The 24224-nt window shown below is 43.3% G+C and overlaps 1 protein-coding gene and 1 non-coding gene across 2 annotated transcripts in view; one reads left to right on the top strand and one right to left on the bottom strand.

The window, feature by feature from the left end:
* Positions 1–24224, bottom strand: part of GARRE1 (granule associated Rac and RHOG effector 1) — an 86913-nt gene that overhangs the window by 43595 nt on the left and 19094 nt on the right. Inside the window, 2 exon segments of the mRNA XM_053608248.1 lie at positions 5588–6870; positions 20208–20262. Of these exon segments, the coding sequence (XP_053464223.1) occupies positions 5588–6082 (495 nt within the window). The 5' untranslated portion in view covers positions 6083–6870; positions 20208–20262.
* Positions 14194–14303, top strand: LOC128597849 (U6 spliceosomal RNA). The gene has a single exon (XR_008383404.1). It is a non-coding gene; the product is annotated as a U6 spliceosomal RNA (small nuclear RNA).

Here is a 24224-nt window from a genome sequence, read left to right on the forward strand (position 1 = left end):
TGTTTTCTGGGAAAATGGGCAGGCCACCTTCCAGCAGGACACTAATTCTGAATTTTTTTCCCCAGTGGAAATCACTAAGACCAAACTAAACCAACAAACAAGAAAAGCATAACACAAATCTCACATCAAAGCATCCTCCCTCTGTAGTGAACAGTAAAAATTACAAGCTGAGGGCGGTGCCTGTGGCTCAGTGAGTAGGGCACCGGCCCCATATACCGAGGGTAGTGAGTTCAAACCTGGCCCCGGCCAGCTAAAACAGCAGTGGCAACTGCAACAAAAATAGCCGGGCGTTGTGGCGGGCGCCTTTAGTCCCAGCTACTCAGGAGGCTGAGGCAAGAGAATCACCAAAGCCCAAGAGCTGGAGGTTGCTGTGAGCTGTGATGCCACAGCACTCTACTGAGGGGTACAAAGTAAGACTCTGTCTCTAAAAAAAAAAAATTAGAAGCTGAACCCCCAACACAAACCTGACTTTCTGCTCACACTCCCCTCTGCTAGACTGGGCAGGGTGAGGGCACAGAGGTAGTAGGACCAGGACCCAGCTAGGGGCACGTGGCATAGCAGCATTTATTTAGTATAGGACATGGTAACAGCCAGCTTTAATCAGCATGCATTTGATCTATGCTAAAGATTTCACCTGGATTATCTCATTTAATCCTAGGAACTACCCTACAAGGTCATCCCACTTTACAGACAATAAACTAAGGCACAGAAAAGTTATGAAATTTTGTCAAGAGGACAGAAAATGGACATGGCATAGCCAACACTTGACCAAAATGTTTATGCCCTACTTCAGCCATTCTGCCTGCATTCTAGATAGCAGAAAATTGGGAGAAGGGAGCACCCCTTTCCCTTTAAGGAGAATTCCCAGTAGTCTCTTCCAATACTTGCAGTTACATCTTCATGGACCAGATCTTATTCAAGTGATGACTCCCAGCTATAAGGGAGAATGGTAAGTATAATCCTTATTCAAGGCACAATATGCCTGAAAAACAAAATCAGAGTTTCTTATTAAGAAAGAAGGGAAGATTGGACATTGGCAGTAACTGCCAGTTGTCTCCTCACTCTTGCCGGGGCCTACAAGACTCTCTGCCCCCTGGCTCAGCGTCCGCAGCACAGTGGTTAGGGCGCCAGCCACACATAATGAGACCGGCGGGTTTGAACCTGGCCTGGGCCTGCTAAACAAGAATGACAATTGCAACAAAAAATAGCTGGGTGTTGTGACAGGCGCCTGGAGTCCCACACTTGGGAGGCTGAGGGAAGAGAATCACTTGAACCCAGGAGTTTGAGGTTGCTGTGAGCTGTAATAAACTGAGACTCTGTCTCAAAAAAAATAAATAAATAAAGACTCTCTGCCCTGCCCCACTCCAGTATTCTTCCAGGTTAGGGAGGAGGTTCTTGTGTGAGGCTGGCCCCGTCACAGTGAGCTGAGGGAGGTGGGGGGATGTGTGCAGCTGGGAGCTGCACAGAACTGACAGTTGGGCTTGAGGCTATCTTCCATCTCGGGGCAGCACTCATCACACCCGCTGCCACTGTCTGTTTACTCATCTGTCTGGCCTACAGCAGCAGAGAGGTATCAGACAAATAAGACACAAACCTTGCGTGTGTTGGTCCCACAAGGGTTTTAGGCAAATGCCATTTTATAGACACTTAGATTCCCAATTGTATAAAGACGAGGGCGGTTGCCAGAATAGGCTATTTTCCAATCCTGTGAAATCTCACAACCTGCCCAGCAACCACAAAAATTAATCCAGAAAAGACAGTTTTACCTAAAATTACTCTTTATGAATTCTATTTGTTTCCTTCTAATCTGCCCACCAAACCTAATTTTCCCCTTACATTCCACTCAACTTTTTAGCAACTCTGAAATTTTAAATCATGTTCTCTTAGAAGACGGCAAAATTGCTGTTCAATTACTAGTCACCAAAATTAGGAAGGCACCATTCTCTCCTGGACTCCTACCTGCTGCTGGGGTCCTACCTACAGAGGTAACTTCTCTCTCTGCTCATGTTCTCCTTTGATTCACTTTTATTCTCTTCATTTTTCTGAAGAGCAACTGTTTCTTTTCATCATTACACCTCGTGTGTTCTCACTACTCCGTAATACTCCCTTTTCTGTTGGACTACCACTGCATAGGCACAAACCCCTCTATGAAATGGAATCATTTACTGGGGACTCTGATACATCACTCCTATTAGTCAGTTTCAAGTTTCTCTCTCCCTTTTTACAAACTTAGTAAATATCCAAACATATAAAAGCAGAGCATAACAATCTATACACACACACATTTATCACCAACAAGCTTCAATCCCATCATCATTCTACCATGTTTTTTCCATCTGTCCTTCCCCCTCTTCTTATTTGTTTTGTAAATCCCAATCAACCAAGACCCAGTACATGTTCAAATTTCAAAAATTGTCCTTTTATGTTTGGTTTGAATCTCAACTTCCAAAAGGCAATCTGGTTGTTCGTTTTGTAAAATTACCAAAAAGGTAGCTTTACTTGGTCGTTAAACTCTCTTTTAATCTAGAACAGTATCTTCTACCTAATTTTCTTTTCTGCTAGTAATTTGTTGAGCAAATCAGATCAACTCACTAGAATATGCCACATTCTGAATTTGATCACTTTCTTGTGGTATTGCTTAAATTGTTTCACTATACTTGATATTTCCTGTAGACTGGAAATTCCTTCTAGAAGCTTGATTAGATTAGGTCATTTCACAGCCTTTGGGGGGGAGAGAGAAGGTTACAGGTGCTGTGTGGCTCATCCTGCATCACCTCAGGGGACACAATTATCCGCTTCAATTTCAAGTGATTATCTGTCCCAATGTCAATAATACTAAGAATGATCAATGGAGTCTGGAGGGGGCGGGTGGCCTGGTACCTCTGGTATGCAGCTCCCCAGCAACCTTTCATCAAATGGCTGCTGAGCGTGGGTTCCTCCACATCAGGATATTTCTGATGTGAGAAATATCCTGTTTGAGTCACTGGATCCATCATGGTCTGCAAAATGGTGATTTTCCCAGTTGTATCAACCCTTCTACACAGAAGAATTTTGAAAATCTTCTATATAGAAGTTTCTGTCATTCATTAGGGATATTTGGTTACCATGAACAATCTATATTGGAAAAACAGGAAATTGTTTAATATGTTACTCTTTTCCTTTTAGTTAGTAAGTTTCACAGTTAACAGGTTGGCCGCACACACAAGTCTGGACAAAGTCGAAAGGTCCTGCCCTCCACAGTGGCAGACGCCCTCTGGCCCTAGTGGCTTCTACCAATGTAGAATGGAGGGGCCAGATAGTAAATCTTGTTTGATGATGACAATACAAGTTTAGAGTCACCCAAATTTCATCTGCTTAATTAATTATGCAAGCAACTGTTTCTAAAGTCTAAAGGCCAACAACAACTTAGATACTAGCAGATTCACCTCAGTAAAAAAATAAGTCCAGGCTAGGCACCTGTAGCACAGTGGTTACTGCGCCAGCCATACATCAAGGCTGGTGGATTTGAACCCAGGCTGGGCCAGCTAAAATAACCATGACAACTGCAACAACAAAAAAAATAGCAGGGCATTGTGGCAGGTGCCTGTAGTCCCAGCTACTCAGGAGGATAAGGCAAGAGAATCGCTTAAGCCTAAGAGTTAGAGGTTGCTATGAGCTGTGACACCAATGCACTCTACTCAGGGCAATACAGTGAGACTCTGTCTCAAAAAAAAAAAAAGTCCAAAGTGCGATAAGAGGCTGTGGTGGCTCATGCCTCTATCAGCACCTTGGGAGGCAAAGATGGCAGGATCACTTAAGCCAGAAGTTCAAGACCAGCCTAGGCATAGCAAGACCCCGCCTCTACAAAAAAATAGAAAAGACGTGGTGGCACACACCTACAGTCTTAGCTATTAGGGAAGCTGAGGCCAGAGGATTGCTCAAGTCCAGGAGTTGGAGATTACAGAGAGCAATGATCACACCACTGCACTCCAGCCTGGGTAACAGAGTGAGAACTAGTCTCAAAATAAAATAAAATAAAGGGCGGCACCTGTGGCTCAGTCGGTAAGGCGCCGGCCCCATATACCGAGGGTGGCGGGTTCAAACTCGGCCCCGGCCAAACTGCAACCAAAAAATAGCCGGGCATTGTGGCGAGTGCCTGTAGTCCCAGCTGCTCGGTAGGCTGAGGCAGGAGAATCGCTTAAGCCCAGGAGTTGGAGGTTGCTGTGAGCTGTGTGAGGCCATGGCACTCTACCAAGGGCCATAAAGTGAGACTCTGTCTCTACAAAAAAAATAAATTAATTAAATAAAATAAATTAAATTTCCCCAAAGGCAAAAAGACACCTGCACTCAAATGTTTCCAGCAGTACGATTCATAATCACAAAGATGTGGAAACAACCCAAGTACTCAGCCATAAAAGAAAATGGTGAACTAATATTTCTTTTTCTTTTTTTTTGAAACAGAGTCTCACTCTGTTGCCCAGGCTAGAGTGACATGCTATCACAGCTCACAGCAACCTCAAACTCTTGAGCTTAAAAAAGAGATCCTTTTGCCTCAGCCTCCCAAGTAGATGAGACTACAGGTGTCCACCCCCACTCCAGCTAGTTTTTCTATTTTTTTTTAGTAGAGATGGGCTCACTCTTTCTCAGGCTGGTCTCAAACTCCTGAGCTCAAGGGATCTGCCTGGGTAGGCCCCCCAGAGAACTAGGATTACAGGAATGAGCCACAGCACCCAGCCATTGAACTAATATTTCTTGTATTAAGCTGGATAGAAGTGGAGACCATTCTTCTAAGTGAAGTGTCATAAGAATGGAAAAGCAAACACCACATGTACTCGCTATTAAATTGGAACTAAGCGATCAAAACTATGTGCACATACGAAGATAACATTCATCAGAAAGCAAGCAGTTTGGGGGGGTGGGAAAATTCACATCTAATAGATACCATGCACACTATCTGGGTGGTGGGCACACTTACAACGTCGACTCAAACTGTACAAAAGCAATTTATATAACCAGAATGTCTGTGCCCCCTATAATATTCTTGGAAAAGAAAAACCCAGAGAGTGACCAAAAATTAGAAAGTCTGAAAAAGGAATTTATATAAGCTTTTTACAAAGTGAACTTCAGTCTCTGATTAACAGCAACAATTTGTCCAGTTCTATCCAAATTGTTGCAAAGAGGAAAAGAAAAAAACAAAACAGCAGCAATTTGAATTTTCATTTGGCACCTACATTTAGGAAAAATTTAGTCCATATCTGTTATGGAAGATTTACTAGTCAAAATAAGATAATACTGAATTTTACTGTTAGTCTAAAAAAAAAAAAAAGTACCCGTTAAGCACTTTTAACAGTGTTGTCATTTGGAAGTCAGGATCAATGAATTTGAAATGTAAAGGACAAAAACGCAAAATTTAGGCTCATTTGTTTATCTTCTAACCTATTTAATTTGAAACAAAAGCTATTCAGAACCTGGCACACACTAATTTCTTACAAGAAGCACCAACAGAAAGAGGACAAGGGCTACGAAGACAGAAATGTGGAAACACTATGACAATATTCACCTCTGGACTACATTTTCCTACCCAAGTACGGCACAGAAGATACTCTACCTCGATGTCCTGGAGACTGAATTCCTTCTGATCGGTAAAGTTTGCAGCCCCAGCACTCAGTTCCATCAGCATTTTGGCGATCTCAGGCTTTATGGCTGAGGTCAGCCGACTGGCTGCTTCCATGACGTGCTCCTGCACATCTTTGAGCTGCATGGCCGCCTTGGAGTAGTGAGAGTTCCTGAACACAGTACTGAAAAGATCTGTGAGGAAAGTACTGGCACGGCAGAAGACGTTGAGGGCATCCAAGTACTTAGAGATGCCCTGCTGGATGTCGGCGATGGGAGTGGAGTGGGGCATGGCATGGTGGCAGCTGCCTGCAGCAGTCAGACTGCCCAAGGGGACAGTGGCGGCTGTAGATGCCAGGGGAGCACTCAGTGCTCGACCCAACTCAGGCATCGGGTACTGCTGGTGCTGCTGCACCTTCTGCTTGGACCCGCCAAGCAAGAAGCGCCGCTTGTAGTCCATTTTACTGTCCTGGGCACTGCAGCAATACATACGGAGCGAGAACTATCCCAGGGACCCTGAATAGGTCAGGGTTCTTATTCTTCTTCTTCCAAAGTGATAGCTAGGTATAAAAATAGTGGAGTTCTGCAAATCTAAGTTTTAAAAAAGGCATTTCCATGAGGCAGGTGACCACGCAATCCAATGTAGATGTGAGAAGGACAAGTTATATAATTAATATTTTCAATGTAGGCAGGACCTCTGACAAAAAATACAAGTGTGTCCAAATGCTATATAAGAACTGTTTAGCATTCCACTCTCAATAAAAAGATATGTTTGCTGAGAAAAATGTTTACTTATAATTTTGCTGCAAGAATATTTTGATACTTGTATTTACAATGGAAGAAAAATAACTTAACTTTAAAAAATGTATTATAATGTAATACAATGTATCTTCAACATACCAAAAAAAGTTAGAACCCCAAAACCCACAAGCTGATCAACAGCAATTTAAAAAGCAGTACAGAATTACTGTGTGCTAAGTCCTCAGGAAGGAAGAGTAAACCTCTGCAGAGTTTGGACAGAGCCTGCTTGTCAAATCCATTTACCTGTAAAGCTTCCTCTTTGCAATGCTAAAAATTTCCAAATTTCCTCTAATGTTTTCTGAAAACAATTTTTTTTCAAATGGCATTTGTTATTGCAAGTCTTCTCCTTTCCTTTTGTTTTCTGAGGTAGTGGTTTCCTTGTAACAATAAGAGGTGCTTCCAGACTGGGTTGGCCCTCAATTGTAAAGTCTAAAGCAATAATGTACAGATGTATTTGTAAGGCCTCTAAGTCATTTCCTGTAAAGGGAAAAAATAAGATAAAGTTAGGAAGGCTATAAGACAATGAATAATTCTGGAACATTAACATGTGCAATGCTATTATTCACATGGTGGGCTATAAATGAATAAGAAATCATATAGCCTTACAGGAGTGGTAGCTCACACCTGTAATCCTAGCACTCTGAAAGGCTAAGGCAGGTGGACTGCCTGAGCCCACAGCTTTGAGACCAGCCTGAGCAAAAGCAAGACTCCGTCTCTAAAAATAGCCAGGCATCGTGGTGGGCACCTGTAGTCCCAGCTACTTGGGAGGCTGAGGCAAGAGAATCGGTTGAGCTCAAAAATTTGAGGTTGCTGTGAGCTGTGATGTCACAGCACTCTAGCTTGACAGTCTGTCTCAAAAAAAGACTGAACTACTTATCTATAGAAATGGGCAAGCTGGGGCGGCACCTGTGGCTCAGTGAGTAGGGCGCTGGCCCCACATGCCGAGGGTGGCGGGTTCAAACCCAGCCCTGGCCAAACTGCAACAAAAAAATAGCCGGGCGTTGTGGCGGGCGCCTGTAGGCCCAGCTGCTCGGGAGGCTGAGGCAAGAGAATCGCGTAAGCCCAAGAGTTAGAGGTTGCTGTGAGCCGTGTGACACCACGGCACTCTACCCGAGGGCAACAAAGTGAGACTCTGTCTCTTTAAAAAAAAAAAAAATCAGGCGGTGCCTGTGGCTCAAAGGAGTAGAGCACCGGCCCCATATGCCGGAGGTGGCAAGTTCAAACCCAGCCCCTGCCAAAAACTGCAAAAAAAAAAAAAAAAAATTAAAATTAATGCTGGGCACAGTGGCTCATGCTTGTTATCCTAGTGCTCTGGGAGGCTGAGGCAAGATGACTGCTTGAACTTGGGAGTTTAAGACCTAGCTAAGAAAAGCGAGACCCTGTCTCTACAAAAAATAAAAAAAAATTAGTTGGGCATCCTGGTGTGTGCGCCTGTAATCCCAACTTCTCAGGAGGCTGAGGCAGGAGGATCACTCTGAGCCCAGGAGTAAGGTTGCTGTGACCTACAATAACTCCACTGTACTCTATGGTGACAGGGTGAGACTCTGTCTCTAAATAAATAAATGTAAAACTAAACTCGTCAGGTGCAGTGGACCATGCCTGTATTCCCAGTACTCTGGGAGGCTGAGGTAGGCAGACTGCTTGAGCTCAGAAGTTCTAGACCAGCCTGCGCAACAGCAAGACCCAGTCTCTAAAACGAGCTAGGCATTGTGGACAGTGTCTGTAGTAGCAGCTACCCAGGAGGCTGAGACAAGAGGATCACTATAATGCCACAGCACTCAACTCAAGAGCAACTAAGTGAGACTCTGTCTCAAAAAAATGAAGGAAAGAAGAAAGTAAAAAACTAGGGTGGCGCCTGTGGCTCAGTGAGCAGGGGGCCAGCCCCACATACCGAGGGTGGTGGGTTCGAACCCAGCCCCGGCCAAACTGTGACAAAAAAATAGCTGGGCATTGTGGGGGTTGCCTGTAGTCCCAGGTACTCGGGAGGCTAAGGCAAGAGAATCGCCTAAGTCCAAGAGCTGGAGGTTGCCGTGACCTGTGATGCTACGGCACTCTACCAAGGATGACAAAGTGACTCTGTCTCTTCAAAAAAAATTAAAGCATTAGCCAGGTTGTGGTGACATCACCTGTAGTCCTAGCTACTCCAGAGGCTGAGGCAGGAAGATTGCTTGAGCTGAGAACTGGAGGTTATAGTGAGCTATAACCGCACCACTGCACTCCAGCCTAAGCGACAGAGCAAGATTCTTCTCTAAAAAAAGAAAAATTAAGAAGAAAAGCAGATAAAATAGACTTCATCAAAATCAAAACATTTGTGCAACAAAAGTCACTATCAAGAAGGTAAGAGAGGGCGGCGCCTGTGGCTCAGTCAGTAAGGCGCCAGCCCCATATACCAAGGGTGGCGGATTCAAACCCGGCCCCGGCCAAACTGCAACCAAAAATAGCTGGGCGTTGTGGCGGGTGCCTGTAGCTACTCGGGAGGCTGAGGCAAGAGAATCGCTTGGGCCCAGGAGTTGGAGGTTGCTGTGAGCTGTGTGAGGCCACGGCACTCTACTGAGGGCCATAAAGTGAGACTCTGTCTCTACAAAAAATAAAAATAAAATAAAAAAAAAAAGAAGGAGGTAAGAGAAAAAATAAGAAGGTGAAGAGACAACACATATAATATGGACAAAAATATTTAAAAATCATAAACCTGTTAAGTGTCTAGCATCCAAAATAAATAATGAACTCTTAAAGCTCAACAAGGTTACTAACTCAATTAAAAGATGAGCAAAGGATCTGAACAGACATTTCTCCCAACATCCAGAAGTGGCCCAAACATTAGGCAAATGTAAATCAAGACAATTACCGCTTTACACACAGTAGAATGGCTATAATAAAGGCATATAAAAAGCAAAAGAGGGCAGTGCCTGTGGCTCAATCGGTAGGGTGCCAGCCCCATATACCAAGGGTGGTGGATTCAAACCCAGCCCCAGGCAACGACAAAAAAAATAGCTGGGAATTGTGGTGGGCACCTGTAGTCCCAGCTACTTGGGAGGCCTTGGCAAGAGAATCGCCTGAACCCAGGAGTTGGAGGCTGCTGTGAGCTGTGTGACACCATGGCACTTTACCACGGGTGATAAAGTGAGACTGTCTCTACAAAAAAAAAATCAAAAATCAATTTTCTTAAAGCTGAACAAGTTGAAGAGTTATGTTATTAACTTTTTATTTTAGTGCTAAACTCACAACAAAAATCCTTATAAATATGCCAATAAACGTAACTGTTTAGGGTGGCACCTGTGGCTCAAGGAGTAGGGTGCCAGCACCATATACCAGGAGTGGTAGGTTTGAGCCCAGCCCTGGCCAAAACTGCAAAAAAAAAACTGTTTAAAGATCAACTTAAGCTAATATACTTACTAAAATGTCTTCATTAATTGTTCAGTTTGCCACATGGCTGCTTAATCAAAAATGATTACTTCAGTCTGGGTATGTTGGATCACACCTTGTAATCCTAGCACTCTGGCAGGCCAAGGTGGGTGGAATGCCTGAGCTCAGGAGTTTCAGACCAGCCTGAGCAACAACAACAGTCTATCTCTAAAAAAAAATAGGTAGGCATTGTGGAGGGCACCTATAGTCCCAGGTACTTGGGAGGCTGTGGCCACAGGATCGCTTAAGCCCAAGAGTCAGTTGCTGTGAGCTGTAATGTCACTACTCCACAGAGGGCAACAAAATGAGACTGTCTAAAAAAAAAAAATGATTACTTCAATAAAAAAGATAGACAATAGGCTCAGTGCCCATAGCACAGTGGTTACAGCACCAGCCACATACACCAAGGCTAGTGGGTTTGAATCCAGCCTGGGCCAGCTAAAACAACAATGACAACTGCAACAAAAAATAGCAGGTAGGTAGACTCTGTCTAAAAAAAAAAAAACAGATAGACAATAACAACTGTTGATTAGGATGCAGAAAACTCAGAACATTCAAACTTGCAGATTGGACTGTAAAATGAGATAGCCACTTTGGAAAACAGTTTGGCAGTTCCTCAAAATGTTAACTATAGTGTTAGACACATCACCCAGCAATTCCACTTCTTTTTTAAAAAAAAAAAAGAGACAGAGTCTCGCTTTGTCACCCTCAGTAGAGTGCCATAATGTCACAGCTCATAGCAACCTCCAGCTCTTGGGCTTAGGCAATTCTCTTGCCTCAGCCTCCCAAGTACCTGGGACTACAGGCGCCCGCCACAACACCCGGCTATTTATTTTTTTTTTGCAGTTTGGCTGGGGCCGGGTTTAAACCCGCCACTCTCAGTATATGGGGCTGGTGTCCTACTCACTGAGCCACAGGCGCTGCCCAAGCAATTCCACTTCTATGTATATACCCAAGAGGAAAAAAAAAAAAAAGGTCCATCCAAAAACCTATACACAAATGTTCATAGCAGCATTATTCATAATAGCCAAAAGTAGTAAACAATCCAAAGGTTTATCAACAGATTAAAAATAAACAAAATATGGTATAGCCATACATTGGATTACCAGCCATAGCAAGGTTTTGATCACTGGTACAACATGGATGAATCTTGAAAACACTGTGTTAATCTGAATGAAGCCAGATACAGAGTCCACACGTTATAGAGTCTACTGAGATGAAATGTCTACAATAGGCAAGCCACACAAATAGAAAGAAGATGTGTGGAATGGGGAGTCCCTGCAAGTATAGGGGCTTTTGGGAGGGGGGAGGTTATGAAAATATTCTGAAATTAGACAGCAGCTGCTATGACTTGAAATGTCCTCCAAAGTTCATGTGTTGGAAACTTAATGCCCAATGCAACAATGCTGAGAGGTGTTTAGAAATGATTAGATCTTAAGGGTTCTGCCCTCCTGAATGGACTAAAGGCATCATCTCAGGAGCAGTTTCGTTTATTGGGAGAGTGGATTTGTTATAAAAGTTGGGCACTCTCTTGCTCTTTCTGGTGCTCTCCTGCCTACCTTCTGCCACAGGATGACACACAACAAGACGGTCCTCATCAGATGCCGAGCAGATGCCAGCACCATACCCGTGGACTTCTCAGCCTCCAAAACTGTGGGCCAAATTAATTCTATTGCTTATAAATTATCCAGCATGTGGTAGTATTCTGTGATAGCAGCACAAATAGACTAAGATAGTGGTGATGGGTGCACCATCATAAACCACTAAAAACCAATCACTGAAACTTTGAAAGAGTAGGGCGGCGCCTGTGGCTCAAGGAGTAGAGCGCCGGTCCCATATGCCAGAGGTGGCAGGTTCAAACCTAGCCCTGGCCAAAAAAAAAAAAAGAAACTTTGAAAGAGTCAATGTTATGATGTATAAATCAAATCTCAATATAATTGTTCTCTTGGCCAGGCTCACCCCTGTATTCCTAGCACTATGGAAGGCCAAGGCAGGAGGATCACTTGAGCTCAGGAGTTTGAGACCAGCCTGAGCAAGAACAATACCCCATCTCTATTAAAAAGAGAAAAAATTAGCCAGGCATCGTGGTGGGTGTCTGTAGTCTCAGCTACTCAGGAGGCTGAGGCAGGAGGATCACCTGAACACAAGAGTTTGAGTTGCTGTGATGTAGGCTGATGCCATGGCAGTCCAGCCTGGACAACAAAGTGAGACTCTGTCTCAAAAAAAGAAACAAAAAAACTATTTTCTTAAAAACTATTACTTCAGCTCAGCTCCTGTGGTTCAAGCAGCTAAGGCACCAGCCACATACACCTGAGCTGCCAGGTTCAAATCCAGCCTGGGCCCACCAAACAACGATGACTGCAACCAAAAAAAAATAGCCAGACATTGTGGCAGGCACCTGTAATCCCAGCTACTTGGGAGGTGGAGGCAGGAGAATCACTTGAGCCCAGGAGTTGGAGGTTGCTGTGAGCTGTGATGCCATGGCACTCTACCCAGGGTGAGAGCTTGAGGCTCTGTCTCAAAAAAAAGACCTATTACTTCATCTTTCTTTGTCATTTTCTTTATATAACTAACTTCTCACTTAATAGCAAAAGGTACATATTAAAAAGTAAGTGTCCCAGGGATGCTTTTAATGCCAGACTTAGTCTCTTTTTTGAATGTAAATTAGAAATCTGTAAAGATGGTTCTCCATCAACATTGGTTTGACCTTATAATTGTACAAAAACAGTATGCATTAAGTAGAAATCATGCTTCCAATTCTGAGGAGGAATTTGTTTGTTTGTTTTGAGACAGAGTCTCACTATGTTGCTCTGGGTAGAGTGCTGTGGCATCACAGCTCACAGCAACCTCCAACTCCTGGGCTCCAGCAATTCTCTTGCCTCAGCCTCCCAAGTGGCTGGCACTATAAGCGCCCACCACAACACCCAACTATTTTTTTTGTTGCAGTTGCACTGTTGTTTAGCTTGCCCGGGCTGAGTTCCAACCTGCCAACTTTGGTGTATGTGGCCGGTGCCATAACTACTGTGTATGGGCGCCAAGCCCAATTTTGAGTTTTGATTCAAAATTCTTTAAATTTTGAATTGGGTTCTGTTAGATGATTTTTCTCAACTATAGGCTGATGTAAGTGTTCTTAACCCACTGAAGGTGGGCTAGGCTAAGCTATGCTGTTTGGTAGGTTAGGAGTACTAAATACATTTTCCACTTATGATATTTTCAATTTATGATGGGCTTATCAGCAAGTAACCCCAGCAAATCTTGAGGTAGTATCTGCATTTAAATGCTACCATCCAAAATTTGGAAAAATTAGTGCCAAAAAGACCCTTATGTTCATCTAACTTAAACTCTTCAATTTATAGATGAAGGGGGAAAAAAATCTGGGGATACTAAATGTTTGTACTAAACCACATAATCTAAGAATCAAACTACTGATAAAATTTGAGTACCCTTCTCTCAGTTCAACATATAAATGTTCTTCTGTTCTGAACTACCAAGACTGGCTGATAAATTAAGCTATGCTACTGTAATAAATCCTGACACAAATGGCATCCCTCTTTAATTTGTAGGGATATTGCAAGAATGTGTTCCACAGTCACCCCAATACACAAAAAGAAAATGAAAACGCATACCTACTCTTTACTATTTCCCATGAAAGTGATACACATCACTTCCTTCCAAGAACTTTGGCCAAAATTGGTCATGGGAATTTGAGAAATATAGTGGAACATATAGAATACTGGGCAAGCATTATAGCCAGGCAGTTGTCGACTCAGCCCAGCTGTATGTTGTACAGTTCTGCAAAAGCAATTCTGATTCCACACAGGGGAAGCTGTTTTCCAATGGAGAGTCCCTACAGTTACTCTCTAGCACTGGTTCTCAACCTGTGGGTTGTGACCCCTTTGTAACAATGAAAATACATAGCTGCATTAGGAAGGTTGAGAACCACTGCTCTATAGACCGGCTCATTCTTACCTACCAGTAGACTGCTCTAAGATATGGTTCTTTGTTGTGTGTACACATGGAAACTAGGGGACTGGAAGATGGTAGGGAAGGGTCATAAATTCCTTTGAAAAAATAATAAAAGAACACTCTTTAGTCGAACATGCATCTGATTCACATCATTTTGAAATTGGAGTCCCAGGAGAAGAAATCAACTGTCCTCCACATCCCTCATGCTTCCCTTTCCCCCAGAGGAAAGCTACATAGAGCTGCAGAAACCAAAAGATAGGCCTCACTCCCTACATCTCCTATTGGTCCAGCAGGTAACCAAGCAGGGAAGACCTAAGGCTGAGGCTAAAACATTTAGTGGAACCAAAGAGAAATACACGTGGGACTGTATATCAGCAGTTCTCAACCTGTGGGTTGTGACCCACAGGAACTGTATTAAAGGGTCGCGGCATTGTGCTCACTTCAGCAGCACATATACTAAAATTGGAACGATACAGAGAAGATTAGCATGGCCCCTGCACAAGGATGATGACACACAAACTCGTGAAGCGTTACATATTTAAAAAAAAAAAAAAGGGTCGCGGCATTAGGAAGGTTGAGAGCCACTGCTCTATACCCACACTATCTCCTATGTACCTGTATTTTCAAGGTGTAGCCCTCAGATCTTGACAATCAATTGAACTCCCCAAGATCAAGGGTATACCTGTGTTAGAAATTGAATTTCCCCACAAAATTCATATGTTGAAATTTAACTCCCAAAGTGATAGTATCTGAAAGTGGGGCCTTTGAGAGGTAATTAGGTCATAAGGGTATGGCCACCATAAATGGGATTAGTGCCCTTAAAATAAGAGGCCAGACCTGCAGACATATGAAAAAATGCTCATTATCGGGCGGCGCCTGTGGCTCAGTCGGTAAGGCGCCAGCCCCATATACCGAGGGTGGCGGGTTCAGACCCGGCCCTGGCTGAACTGCAACCAAAAAATAGCTGGGCGTTGTGGCAGGCACCTGTAGTCCCAGCTACTCGGGAGGCTGAGGCAAGAGAATCGCTTAAGCCCAGGAGTTGGAGGCTGCTGTGAGCTGTGTGAGGCCATGGCACTCTACCGAGGGCCATAAAGTAAAACTCTGTCTCTACAAAAAAAAAAAGAAAAAATGCTTATTATCCTTAATCATCAGAGAAATGCAAATCAAAACTACTTTGAGATATCATCTAACTCCAGTAAGATTAGCCTATATCACAAAATCCCAAAACCAGAGATGTTGGCGTGGATGTGGAGAAAAGGGAACACCTCTACACTGCTGGTGGGAAAGCAAACTAGTTCCTTTGGAAAGATGTTTGGAGAACACTTAGAAATCTAAAAATAGACCTGCCATTGCTTCCTACAATTCCTCTACTAGGTATATATCCAGAAGACCAAAAATCACATTATAACAAAGATATTTGTACCAGAATGTTTATTGCAGCCCAATTCATAATTGCTAAATCATGGAAGAAGCCCAAGTGCCCATCGACCCACTAATGGATTAATAAATTGTGGTATACGTACACCATGGAATATTATGCAGCCTTAAAGAAAGATGGGAGCCTTTAACCTCTTTCATGTTTACATGGATGGAGCTGGGACACATTCTTCTTAGCAAAGTATCTCAAGAATGGAAGAAAAAGTATCCAATGTACTCAGCCCTACCATGAAACTAATTTATAGCTTTCATATGAAAGCTAAAACCCAGTTATAGCCTAAGAATATGGGGAAAGGGGAAAGAGAAGGGAGGGGAGGCAGGAGGATGGGTGGAGAGAGGGTAATTGTTGGGACTACACCTATGGTGCATCTTACAAGAGTACATGTGAAACTTACTAAATGTAGAATATAAATGCCTTAACACAATGACTAAGAAAATGCCAGAAAGGCTATGTTAACCAGTATGATGAAAATATTTCAAATAGCATATAAAACCAGTGCATGGTACCCTATGATTGCATTAATGTACACAGCTATGATTTAATAAAAAAAAAAAAAAAAAGGAAGAAGAAGAGGCCAGAGAACTAGCTCACTCTGCCATGTGAGAACACATAAGCTGTCAGTCTGGGCTGGGCATAGTGGCCCAGGCCTCTCATTCCAGCACTGTCAGAGGCCAAGGTGAGAAAATTGCTTGAGATCAGGAGTTCCAGATCAGCTTGAGCAAGAGCAAGACCCTGTCTTTGCCAAAAATAAAAAAATTGGCTGGGAGTAATATAGTGCATGCCTATAGTCCCAGCCATTCAGAAGGCTGAGGTAGGAGGACTGCTTGAGCCCAGGAGTCTGAGGTTGCAATAAGATGATAACACTGGATTCTAGCCTGGGTAAAAATGAAACCCATTCTCAAAAGCAAAAAAAGTTGGCTGTCTGAAATCTGGACCAGGGGTCTCACCAGAACCTGACGACACCGACACCCTGATCTTAGACTTCCAGACCTCAGAACTGTTCCTGTTGTTTATAAGCCACCCCAGCCTATGGTACTATGGTACTTTGTTACAGCAGCTTGAAATTACACAACCTCTGAATGACAATGAATCTGTCTATAGGTCATAAGAGTGTATGTGGGGTCACAACTTTCACTGCAGATGATACTAAGAATGGAACTTTTTTTGCAATTATTTTCACAAGATGTCCTGTTAAGATCAGCCTTATTAATGGCTCGGCACCTATAGTTCAGTGGCTAGGGAACCAGCCACATACAACAGAGCTAGAGGGTCAAACCCAGCCTGGACCTGCCAAAAAATGACAATTACAACAGCAACAACAAAATAGCTGGGTGTTGTGGCAGGTGCCTACAGTCCCAGCTACTTGGGAGGCTGAGGCAAGAGAATTGCTTAAGCCCAAGAATTAGACACTGCTGTGAGCTATGATGCCACAGTCCTCTACCGAGGGTGACAGAATGAGACTCTGTCTCAAAAAAAAAAAAAAAAAAAAAAAGATTAGCCTTATTAAAATTTGGACAAGAACTGAGTGTGGTGGCACCCACCTGTAGTCCCGGCTACTCAGAAAGATCACTAGAGCCATGAGTTGGAGTTTAGCCTGGACAACATAGCAAGACTGTCTCTTAAAAAACAAACAAACAAAAAAAAACTAGAATGAAAAGAAAGTAGCAGCTAATAAAAACCAACAGTGTCGGGCGGCACCTGTGGCTCAGTGAGTAGGGCGCCAGCCCCATATGCCGAGGGTGGCGGGTTCAAACCCAGCCCCGGCCAAACTGCAACCAAAAAATAGCCGGGCGTTGTGGCAGGCGCCTGTAGTCCCAGCTGCTCGGGAGGCTGAGGCAAGAGAATCGCTTAAGCCCAAGAGTTAGAGGTTGCTGTGAGCCGTGTGACGCCACGGCACTCTACCCGAGGGCGGTACAGTGAGACTCCGTCTCTACAAAAAAAAAAAAAAACCAACAATGTCTTAAGGCCTTCCTTCCCTGATATTAGAATCAGGACTTTACTCTTCCTGGAATGACTATTAAAAAAACAATTTCTGGGCGGCGCCTGTGGCTCAAGGAGTAGGGCGCCGGTCCCATATGCTGGAGGTGGCAGGTTCAAACCCAGCCCTGGCCAAAAAAAAAACAATTTCTAGGATAAATTCCAAATCTAATAAGTCAATCTTTGGAGGCCAGGCTTATCTTCAGCCTCCTGAGTAGCTGAGACTACAGGGTGTGCACCACCACAGCCAGCTCATTTTTCCATTTTTGGTAGAGAAGCAGTCTTGCTCTTCCTCAGGCTGGTCTCACACTTCCTGCCCTGAAGTGATCCTCCCACCTTGGCCCTCCAGAGAGCTAGGTTTACAGATGTAAGCCATCCCATGCCCAGCCAAATATGCATGTTTAACAAGTCTCCGGGTGACTCTATTTTTTTTTTTTTTTGAGACAGAGTCTCACTTTGTCACCCTCAGTAGACTGTCATGGCGTGATAGTTCACAGCAACCTCAAACTCTTGGGCTCAAGCAATTCTCTGGTCTCAGCCTCCCAAGTAGTCAGGGCTATAGGTGCCCACCACAACACCCAGCTATTTTTAGAGACGGGGCCTCAGTCTTGACAGGCTGGTCTCAAATCTGTGAGCTCAGCAATCCACCTGCCGGCGCCTCTGAGAGTGCTGGGATTACAGGCGTGAACCACTATGTCCAGGTCCAGGTGATTCTGATGTATGCTATAATCTGAGAACCATACTGGTGAGCTGAAAACCTGCTGAAAGCCACAGGATGAGGATACCTGAAAATGACCATATAAACAGCATTTAATGCAACTCAGGTATTCTCACCAACATTCCTGTGCATTCAAGAATCCAGAAAAGATTCTCTTAGCACTCTTGGGAGGCCAAGGCAGGTGGACTGTTTGAGCTCAGCAATTCAAGACCAGCCTGAGTAAGACTGAGACTCTGTCTCTATTAAAGTAGAAAAGGTAGTTGAGCGTTGAGCTGGGTGCCTAGTCCTAGCTTCTTGGGATGCTGAGGCAAGAGAATCGCTTGAGCCCAAATATTTTAGTTGCTGATGACAGAGTGAGACTCTGTCTCAAAAAATATATATATAGAAAGGCACTCCCCTCGAAGTGATAAACAACTCTATTTCTGAGAACCAGGGGACTGGTTGGACAAGTCACTAAAATATGCTGTTTGTAACATAATTGCTACTAACAAAACCCCATATGTGCCACAGTTAAGCCTGGCATTCTTACCCAGGCAGAGAAAAAAACAAGCTCCTAAGAAGAAAACCAGTTTTTACATATTCTTAACTGATCTGGTATTCCTTTGCTGATCTTTGCTATTATCAAAACTAGACAATGTTGCATTTAAGGAAATACCATGAAACTGAAACACCATTAAGGCCAGGTGAGGTGGCTCACACCTATAATCCTAGCACTCTGGGAGGCTGAGGCAAATGGACTACCTGAGCTCACAGATTTGAGACCAGCCTGAGCAAGAGTAAGACCCTGTCTCTAAAAATAGCTGGGCACATTGTGGCGGGCGCCTGTAGTTCCAGCTGCTCGGGAGGCTGAGGCAGGAGAATCGCTTAGGCCCAGGAGTTGGAGGTTGCTGTGAGCTGTGTGAGGCCACGGCACTCTACCGAGGGCCATAAAGTGAGACTCTGTCTCTACAAAAAAAAAAAAAAAAAAATAGCTGGGCATTGTGGTGGGCACCTGTCCCAACTACTTGAGAGGCTCAGGCAAGAGAATCACTTGAGGCCAAGAGTTTGAGGTTGCTATGAGGTATGACACCATGACAGTCTACTGAGGGTGACAAAGTGAGACTCTGTCTCAAAAAAAAAAAAAAAAGAAAGAAAGAAAAAGAAAAGAAACACCATTAAGTTCTATCATTTTCAAATGGGTTCTCTGCCATGAAACAATATGCAGAGGGTGGTGACACTTCTCTAAGGAGTCATCTTCATGGCAGGGGTCATAACAACCCCTGAAGAAATACTGCTGGAAGTCAAGTGATGGGGATAAGAGGTTCATCACATCATTTTGCTCTATTAGCCTATTTTTTTTTTTTTTTTTTTTGTAGAGACAGAGTCTCACTTTATGGCCCTGCGTAGAGTGCCGTGGCCTCACACAGCTCACAGCAACCTCCAACTCCTGGGCTTAAGCTATTCTCTTGCCTCAGCCTCCCCAGTAGCTGGGGCCACAACGCCCGGCTATTTTTTGGTTGCAGTTCAGCCGGGGCCGGGTTTGAACCCGCCACCCTCGGTATATGGGGCCGGCACCCTACTGACTGAGCCACAGGCGCCACCCCTATTAGCCTATCTTATTGAACATTTCTGAAATGAAAATGTTTTAAAGTGCATACACACAACACACATGCACACAAGCACCTGGACTTTAAATTTTTAAAAAATAAGTCTTCTGAATGCTGTCTGAATGTTTTACAAATGCTCTCCCCCCATATTTATCTGCCCGACAGGCTGAATATGTTCAGTCCATTTAAGGACATTTCTTTTCCATATTTTCTTAAAAAGAATTTTCACTGGGAAAACATTCACCATTTATGAATCCACTATTCATGCTGCATGGAAATAAACACACATTGTGAAAGACCTCAAAGTTAGGGAAGCCAAGACTTGTAAGATTTAAGTATCATATTTAAAAGTTTTAATGCTTACTTAAAATTCTCTAGCACATAGCAGAAAGACATTTTAGTAGCTTAAGTCACATCTTTTCAACACAATAATTTGCAGAGGTTCTCAATAAATTAAAATGAACTCACACATGATTACATCATTTAAAACATTAATTTTTGCAATCAGAGTCACCAGCAATTTCTATTTCAAACAATAAAGAACATGTCTAAAACCGAATGAAGTTTCAGTATAAGAGGGTTTTCTTATACCCATAATTGGTAAGATATGAAAAGCAGTCAGTCATCCTGGGAAAACCTGAAGCTCTTCCCTTTAGAGAGGCAGAGTACCAAAGCAAATATTAAGAGTGGTCTTGGGGAGCCTGCCTAACTCGTCTCTGCCACTTACCAGCTATGTGACCTTGAGCAAGTTCCTTAACCTCTCTCTGCCTCAGTTTCATTGTCTGTAAAATAGGGATAATAACAGTAATTATTTCCCATATAGCCTAGCAGAAAGAAAATGTCAAAACAAAACATATCAAAAAAAAAAAACAAAACAGTAATTACTGTTATTGAGGGAAATGAATTCAAATAAAGCACTTATAATAATATCTGGCATATATTAAGTACTAAATGTTTGACCATTCCCATGAAACAAGCAAAGTAAACAGGCCTTGTCTGGGAAAAAGTTACTGACAAACAAGAAAGGTCTTGTAAATTTACTCAATCCCCAAACTAAATAGAAATCTACCTATCCCAAGGTGGGAAGCATCAGGTGCTTCAGTGATACCTAACTTCTACTTAAAATGAACTAAGATGATACAAAGAAAAATTTAATCCCTGAATCAAAATTTTCTTTAACTAAAGATTGATAGCTGTGATTTGTGAAAACTAAGATTAATTATTTTAGGCCAGGCATGGTGGCTCACACCTATAATCCTAGCACTCTGGGAGACCACAGTGGGAGGATCACTTGAACTCAGAAGTCTGAGACCAGTCTGAGCAAGAGTGAGACTCTGCCTCTAAAAATAGCTGGGTGTTGTGGTGGGCGCCTGTAGTCCCAGCTACTCCAGAGGCTGAGGCAAGAGAATCACTTGAGCCTTGGAGTTTGAAGTTGCTATGAGCAATTACTCCACAGCACTCTACCCAGGGCATGGAATGATACTATCCCAAAAAAAAAAAAAGCTTGGCACGTGTAGCTCAGTGGCTAGGGCGCCAGCCACATACACCAGAGCTGGAAGGTTCAAACCCGTCCTGAGCCCGCCAAACAACAATGATAACTACAACAGCAAAAAAAAAAAAAATAGCCGGGTGTTGTGGCAAGCTCCTGTAGTCCCAGCTACTTGGGAGGCTGAGGCTAGAGAATCACTTAAGCTCAAGAGTTAGAGGTTGCTGTGAGCTGTGATGCTACAGCACTTTACTGAGAGCAACACAGTGAGACTCTGGTTCAAAAAAACAAAAAAAAAACCTGAAAAGAAAAAAGAAAAAAAAAAAAAACAAGAACATATTTAAATCTATTTCATCATTAAGCCAACAAAGAAAATGCAATGGCAAGTAGTCAGTAAGTCAGTAATGGTATAGTACAAAGGAGCTTCAAGGAGACATTTCAAGGCACATGCACTGACCTCCCATCCTCCCCAAATCCCAGTGACATACAGTAAAGCCATTCACTAAAGAGGGAATCACATGTAATAGTGATGAGAAGGTCTGAAGGCCATAATCCACTTAAATACTGGCCATTTTCTAGAAGACAGAGAGAATGCAGAAGAAATTATGTTACGAGACAGACCAGAGTAAAGCTGGCCACTTCCTAGGACACACAGGGTCAAAGGAGGGCACAGAGGCAGAGCCCTTTTCTTGGAGGAGCTGGATAAATGCCCAACTTTGAATCAGCAGGTACCAAAATCAGAAGTGGGAAATAGACTAATCAACCTGATCTCATCTGTACTTTCCACTCCTAATCACTCAATCAGCCAACTCCCAACAGGGCAAGAGGACTGCAGGAACAACATAGGGACCGCCTGCAAATTACCCATATAAAAAACCCAGTTCTTTAATTGATAAAGATCACAGACACTGAAAGAAAACCAAGAGGACCAATAAGGACAACTAAGATGAAAACCTGATCAAAATACAGAAGAAACATGTAGTTTAGGCCCCAGAAAAACACCTGAAATTAATTCTATTATTGGCCAGGCATGGTGACTCACATCTGTAATCACAGCATTCTGGGAGTATCTCTTGAGCTCAGGAGTTCAAGACCAGCCTAAGCAAGAGTGAGACTGTCTCTACTAAAAAGATAAAAAATTAGATGGGCATCATGACAGGCAACTGTAGTCCCGCCTAAAAGGGTGGCTGAGGCAGGAGGATCGTTTGAACCCAAGAGTTTGAGGTTGCTGTGAGCTAGGCTGATAACATAGGGCTCTAGCCTGAGCAATAGAGTGAGACTGTCTTATAAATAAATAAATAAATATGGGTAAGGATGTGGAGAAACAGAAACGCTGCATATTGCTGGTAGAAATATAAAATGAAAACAGTACAATGGCTCATTAGAAGTTTAAACAGATGGCCGGGCACAGTGCATCATACCTGTAATCCCAGTCCCAGACATGACAGGAGGAATGCTTGACAAGGCCAGGAGTTTGAGACCAGCCTGGGCATTCCTATCTCCACAACAAATACAAAAATAGGGGTTGGGAGATGGAAGCATGGTCACTTGTGTCTGTAGTTCTAGCTACTCAGGCAGCTGAGCCAGGATTGCTTGAGCCCAGGAGCTACAGGTTGCAATGAACTATGATTGTGCTCCTGCACTCCAGCCTAGATGACAGAGCAAGATTCTATCCCAAAAAACAAACAAAAAAGGTCAATTATATGTATGTGAATTATATTTCAATAAAGCTATTATAAAAAACATAAAAATGAATCACTTGGTAAACAATTCCCTCTTCAGAGAAAGAAAAAAAACCCAGAAAATGTTCTACCCTCTCCAATCCACAAAAATGTAAACTTGAATATCTACCCTCGATAATGTGGAGACACTACAGGAAATTCTTTCGGCAGATTAGTGAAGTTATTGTCTATGAAGTTCAAAGCCCAACCATTTCCATGTTTTTAGTCAGTTCAGACTGACACAAACCATATTTAGAAATACATTGCAGAAAAATGCTTTGAAGAATTTTGTTCTCAACATTCATAAATTTAAAATATCCAGGCAAGAGAAAAATGCCTGAAAGATTCAGTCTTTTGTTTCTATTCCTCCTTAGGACTCTACTTTTTTGGATCCCTTTATCTGTTACCACATTAAAAAGTGAAGCAACTCTGTAAGTTGCTGACAGGAAAAGTTGCTGGTTCCCCTAGCTCTCCTCCTACCTCTGACCGTCCTTAGCTGCCACTGTGAGGCACCCCCCTCTGACACACCTTAAGCACTGTGGTTCCTCAGAGTTCTGGGTTATACCGTTTCCAAGAGCAACATATTCCCCCTGGAAGGATTCCCAAATCTATCTCTGTAGCCCAGGTCTTCCTCCTGTGCTCCAGAACCCAACAAATGCCTCTTGAACAGGTCCCCAAATCAAATGTTCACAGCCAAGTCACCCAAGCCTTTCAGTGTTCCTTCCTTGTCTTGATAAAAACGTCGCCCTCTGCCTACTTAAACATTGCAGAAACCTAGGAGTTGTCCCCTACTCCTTACATCTAATTAACCACCAAGTCTTACCCTTCTGGCCTTCTCAATATCTCTCAAGGCCCTTTCCCTTTGACTTTCCTGCCATAACAGACCTCAGACCGTCTTCACCTCTTGCCTAAATTACAGAGGCACTTCCTGAGTGATCTTCCAAACACCTTGACTACACTAGTTGCTGTATGAATGTTCTAGAGACAGTTTGATTATATCACACTCCTGCTTAAAATCCACTATGGTGCTCCACTGTCCTTCCCAACTTTCTTTTTTTTTTTGTGGTTTTTGGCCGGGGCTGAACCCACCACCTCCGGCATATGGGACCGGTGCCCTACTCCTTGTGCCACAGGTGCCACCCCCAACTTTCTTACACTTCCTACCACCACCCACTTCTTACATGTGCCATCTCTCAAGTCTACATGTTTTGTTTCCTCTGTCTGCAAAGTTCTCTTGGCTAACTTTCACTCTTCTTGAATGTCTAACTTAGACCCTGCTTCTTCTGAGAAGCCGCTTTGACAAAGATTAACCTAGGGGTCCACCTGTGTGTTACCTTAACATCCTGTTTTAGTCACTCTGTCAGGTTGGAGAGATCATAGCTCACTGCAGCTGCCAGCCCCATCTTAACATTAACTTTGTTGTACTGTTAAATACTGTATCACAACTGCCACTTCCCTCTGTTTTCCTGCTATCACCAACCCCACGTTCACTGAGCTCACTCGGGATACTCAAGAGTACTAAGCACACTGTAAACAT

Source organism: Nycticebus coucang, chromosome 10 (assembly GCF_027406575.1).
Source record: "Nycticebus coucang isolate mNycCou1 chromosome 10, mNycCou1.pri, whole genome shotgun sequence".
NCBI classification, from domain to species: domain Eukaryota; kingdom Metazoa; phylum Chordata; class Mammalia; order Primates; family Lorisidae; genus Nycticebus; species Nycticebus coucang.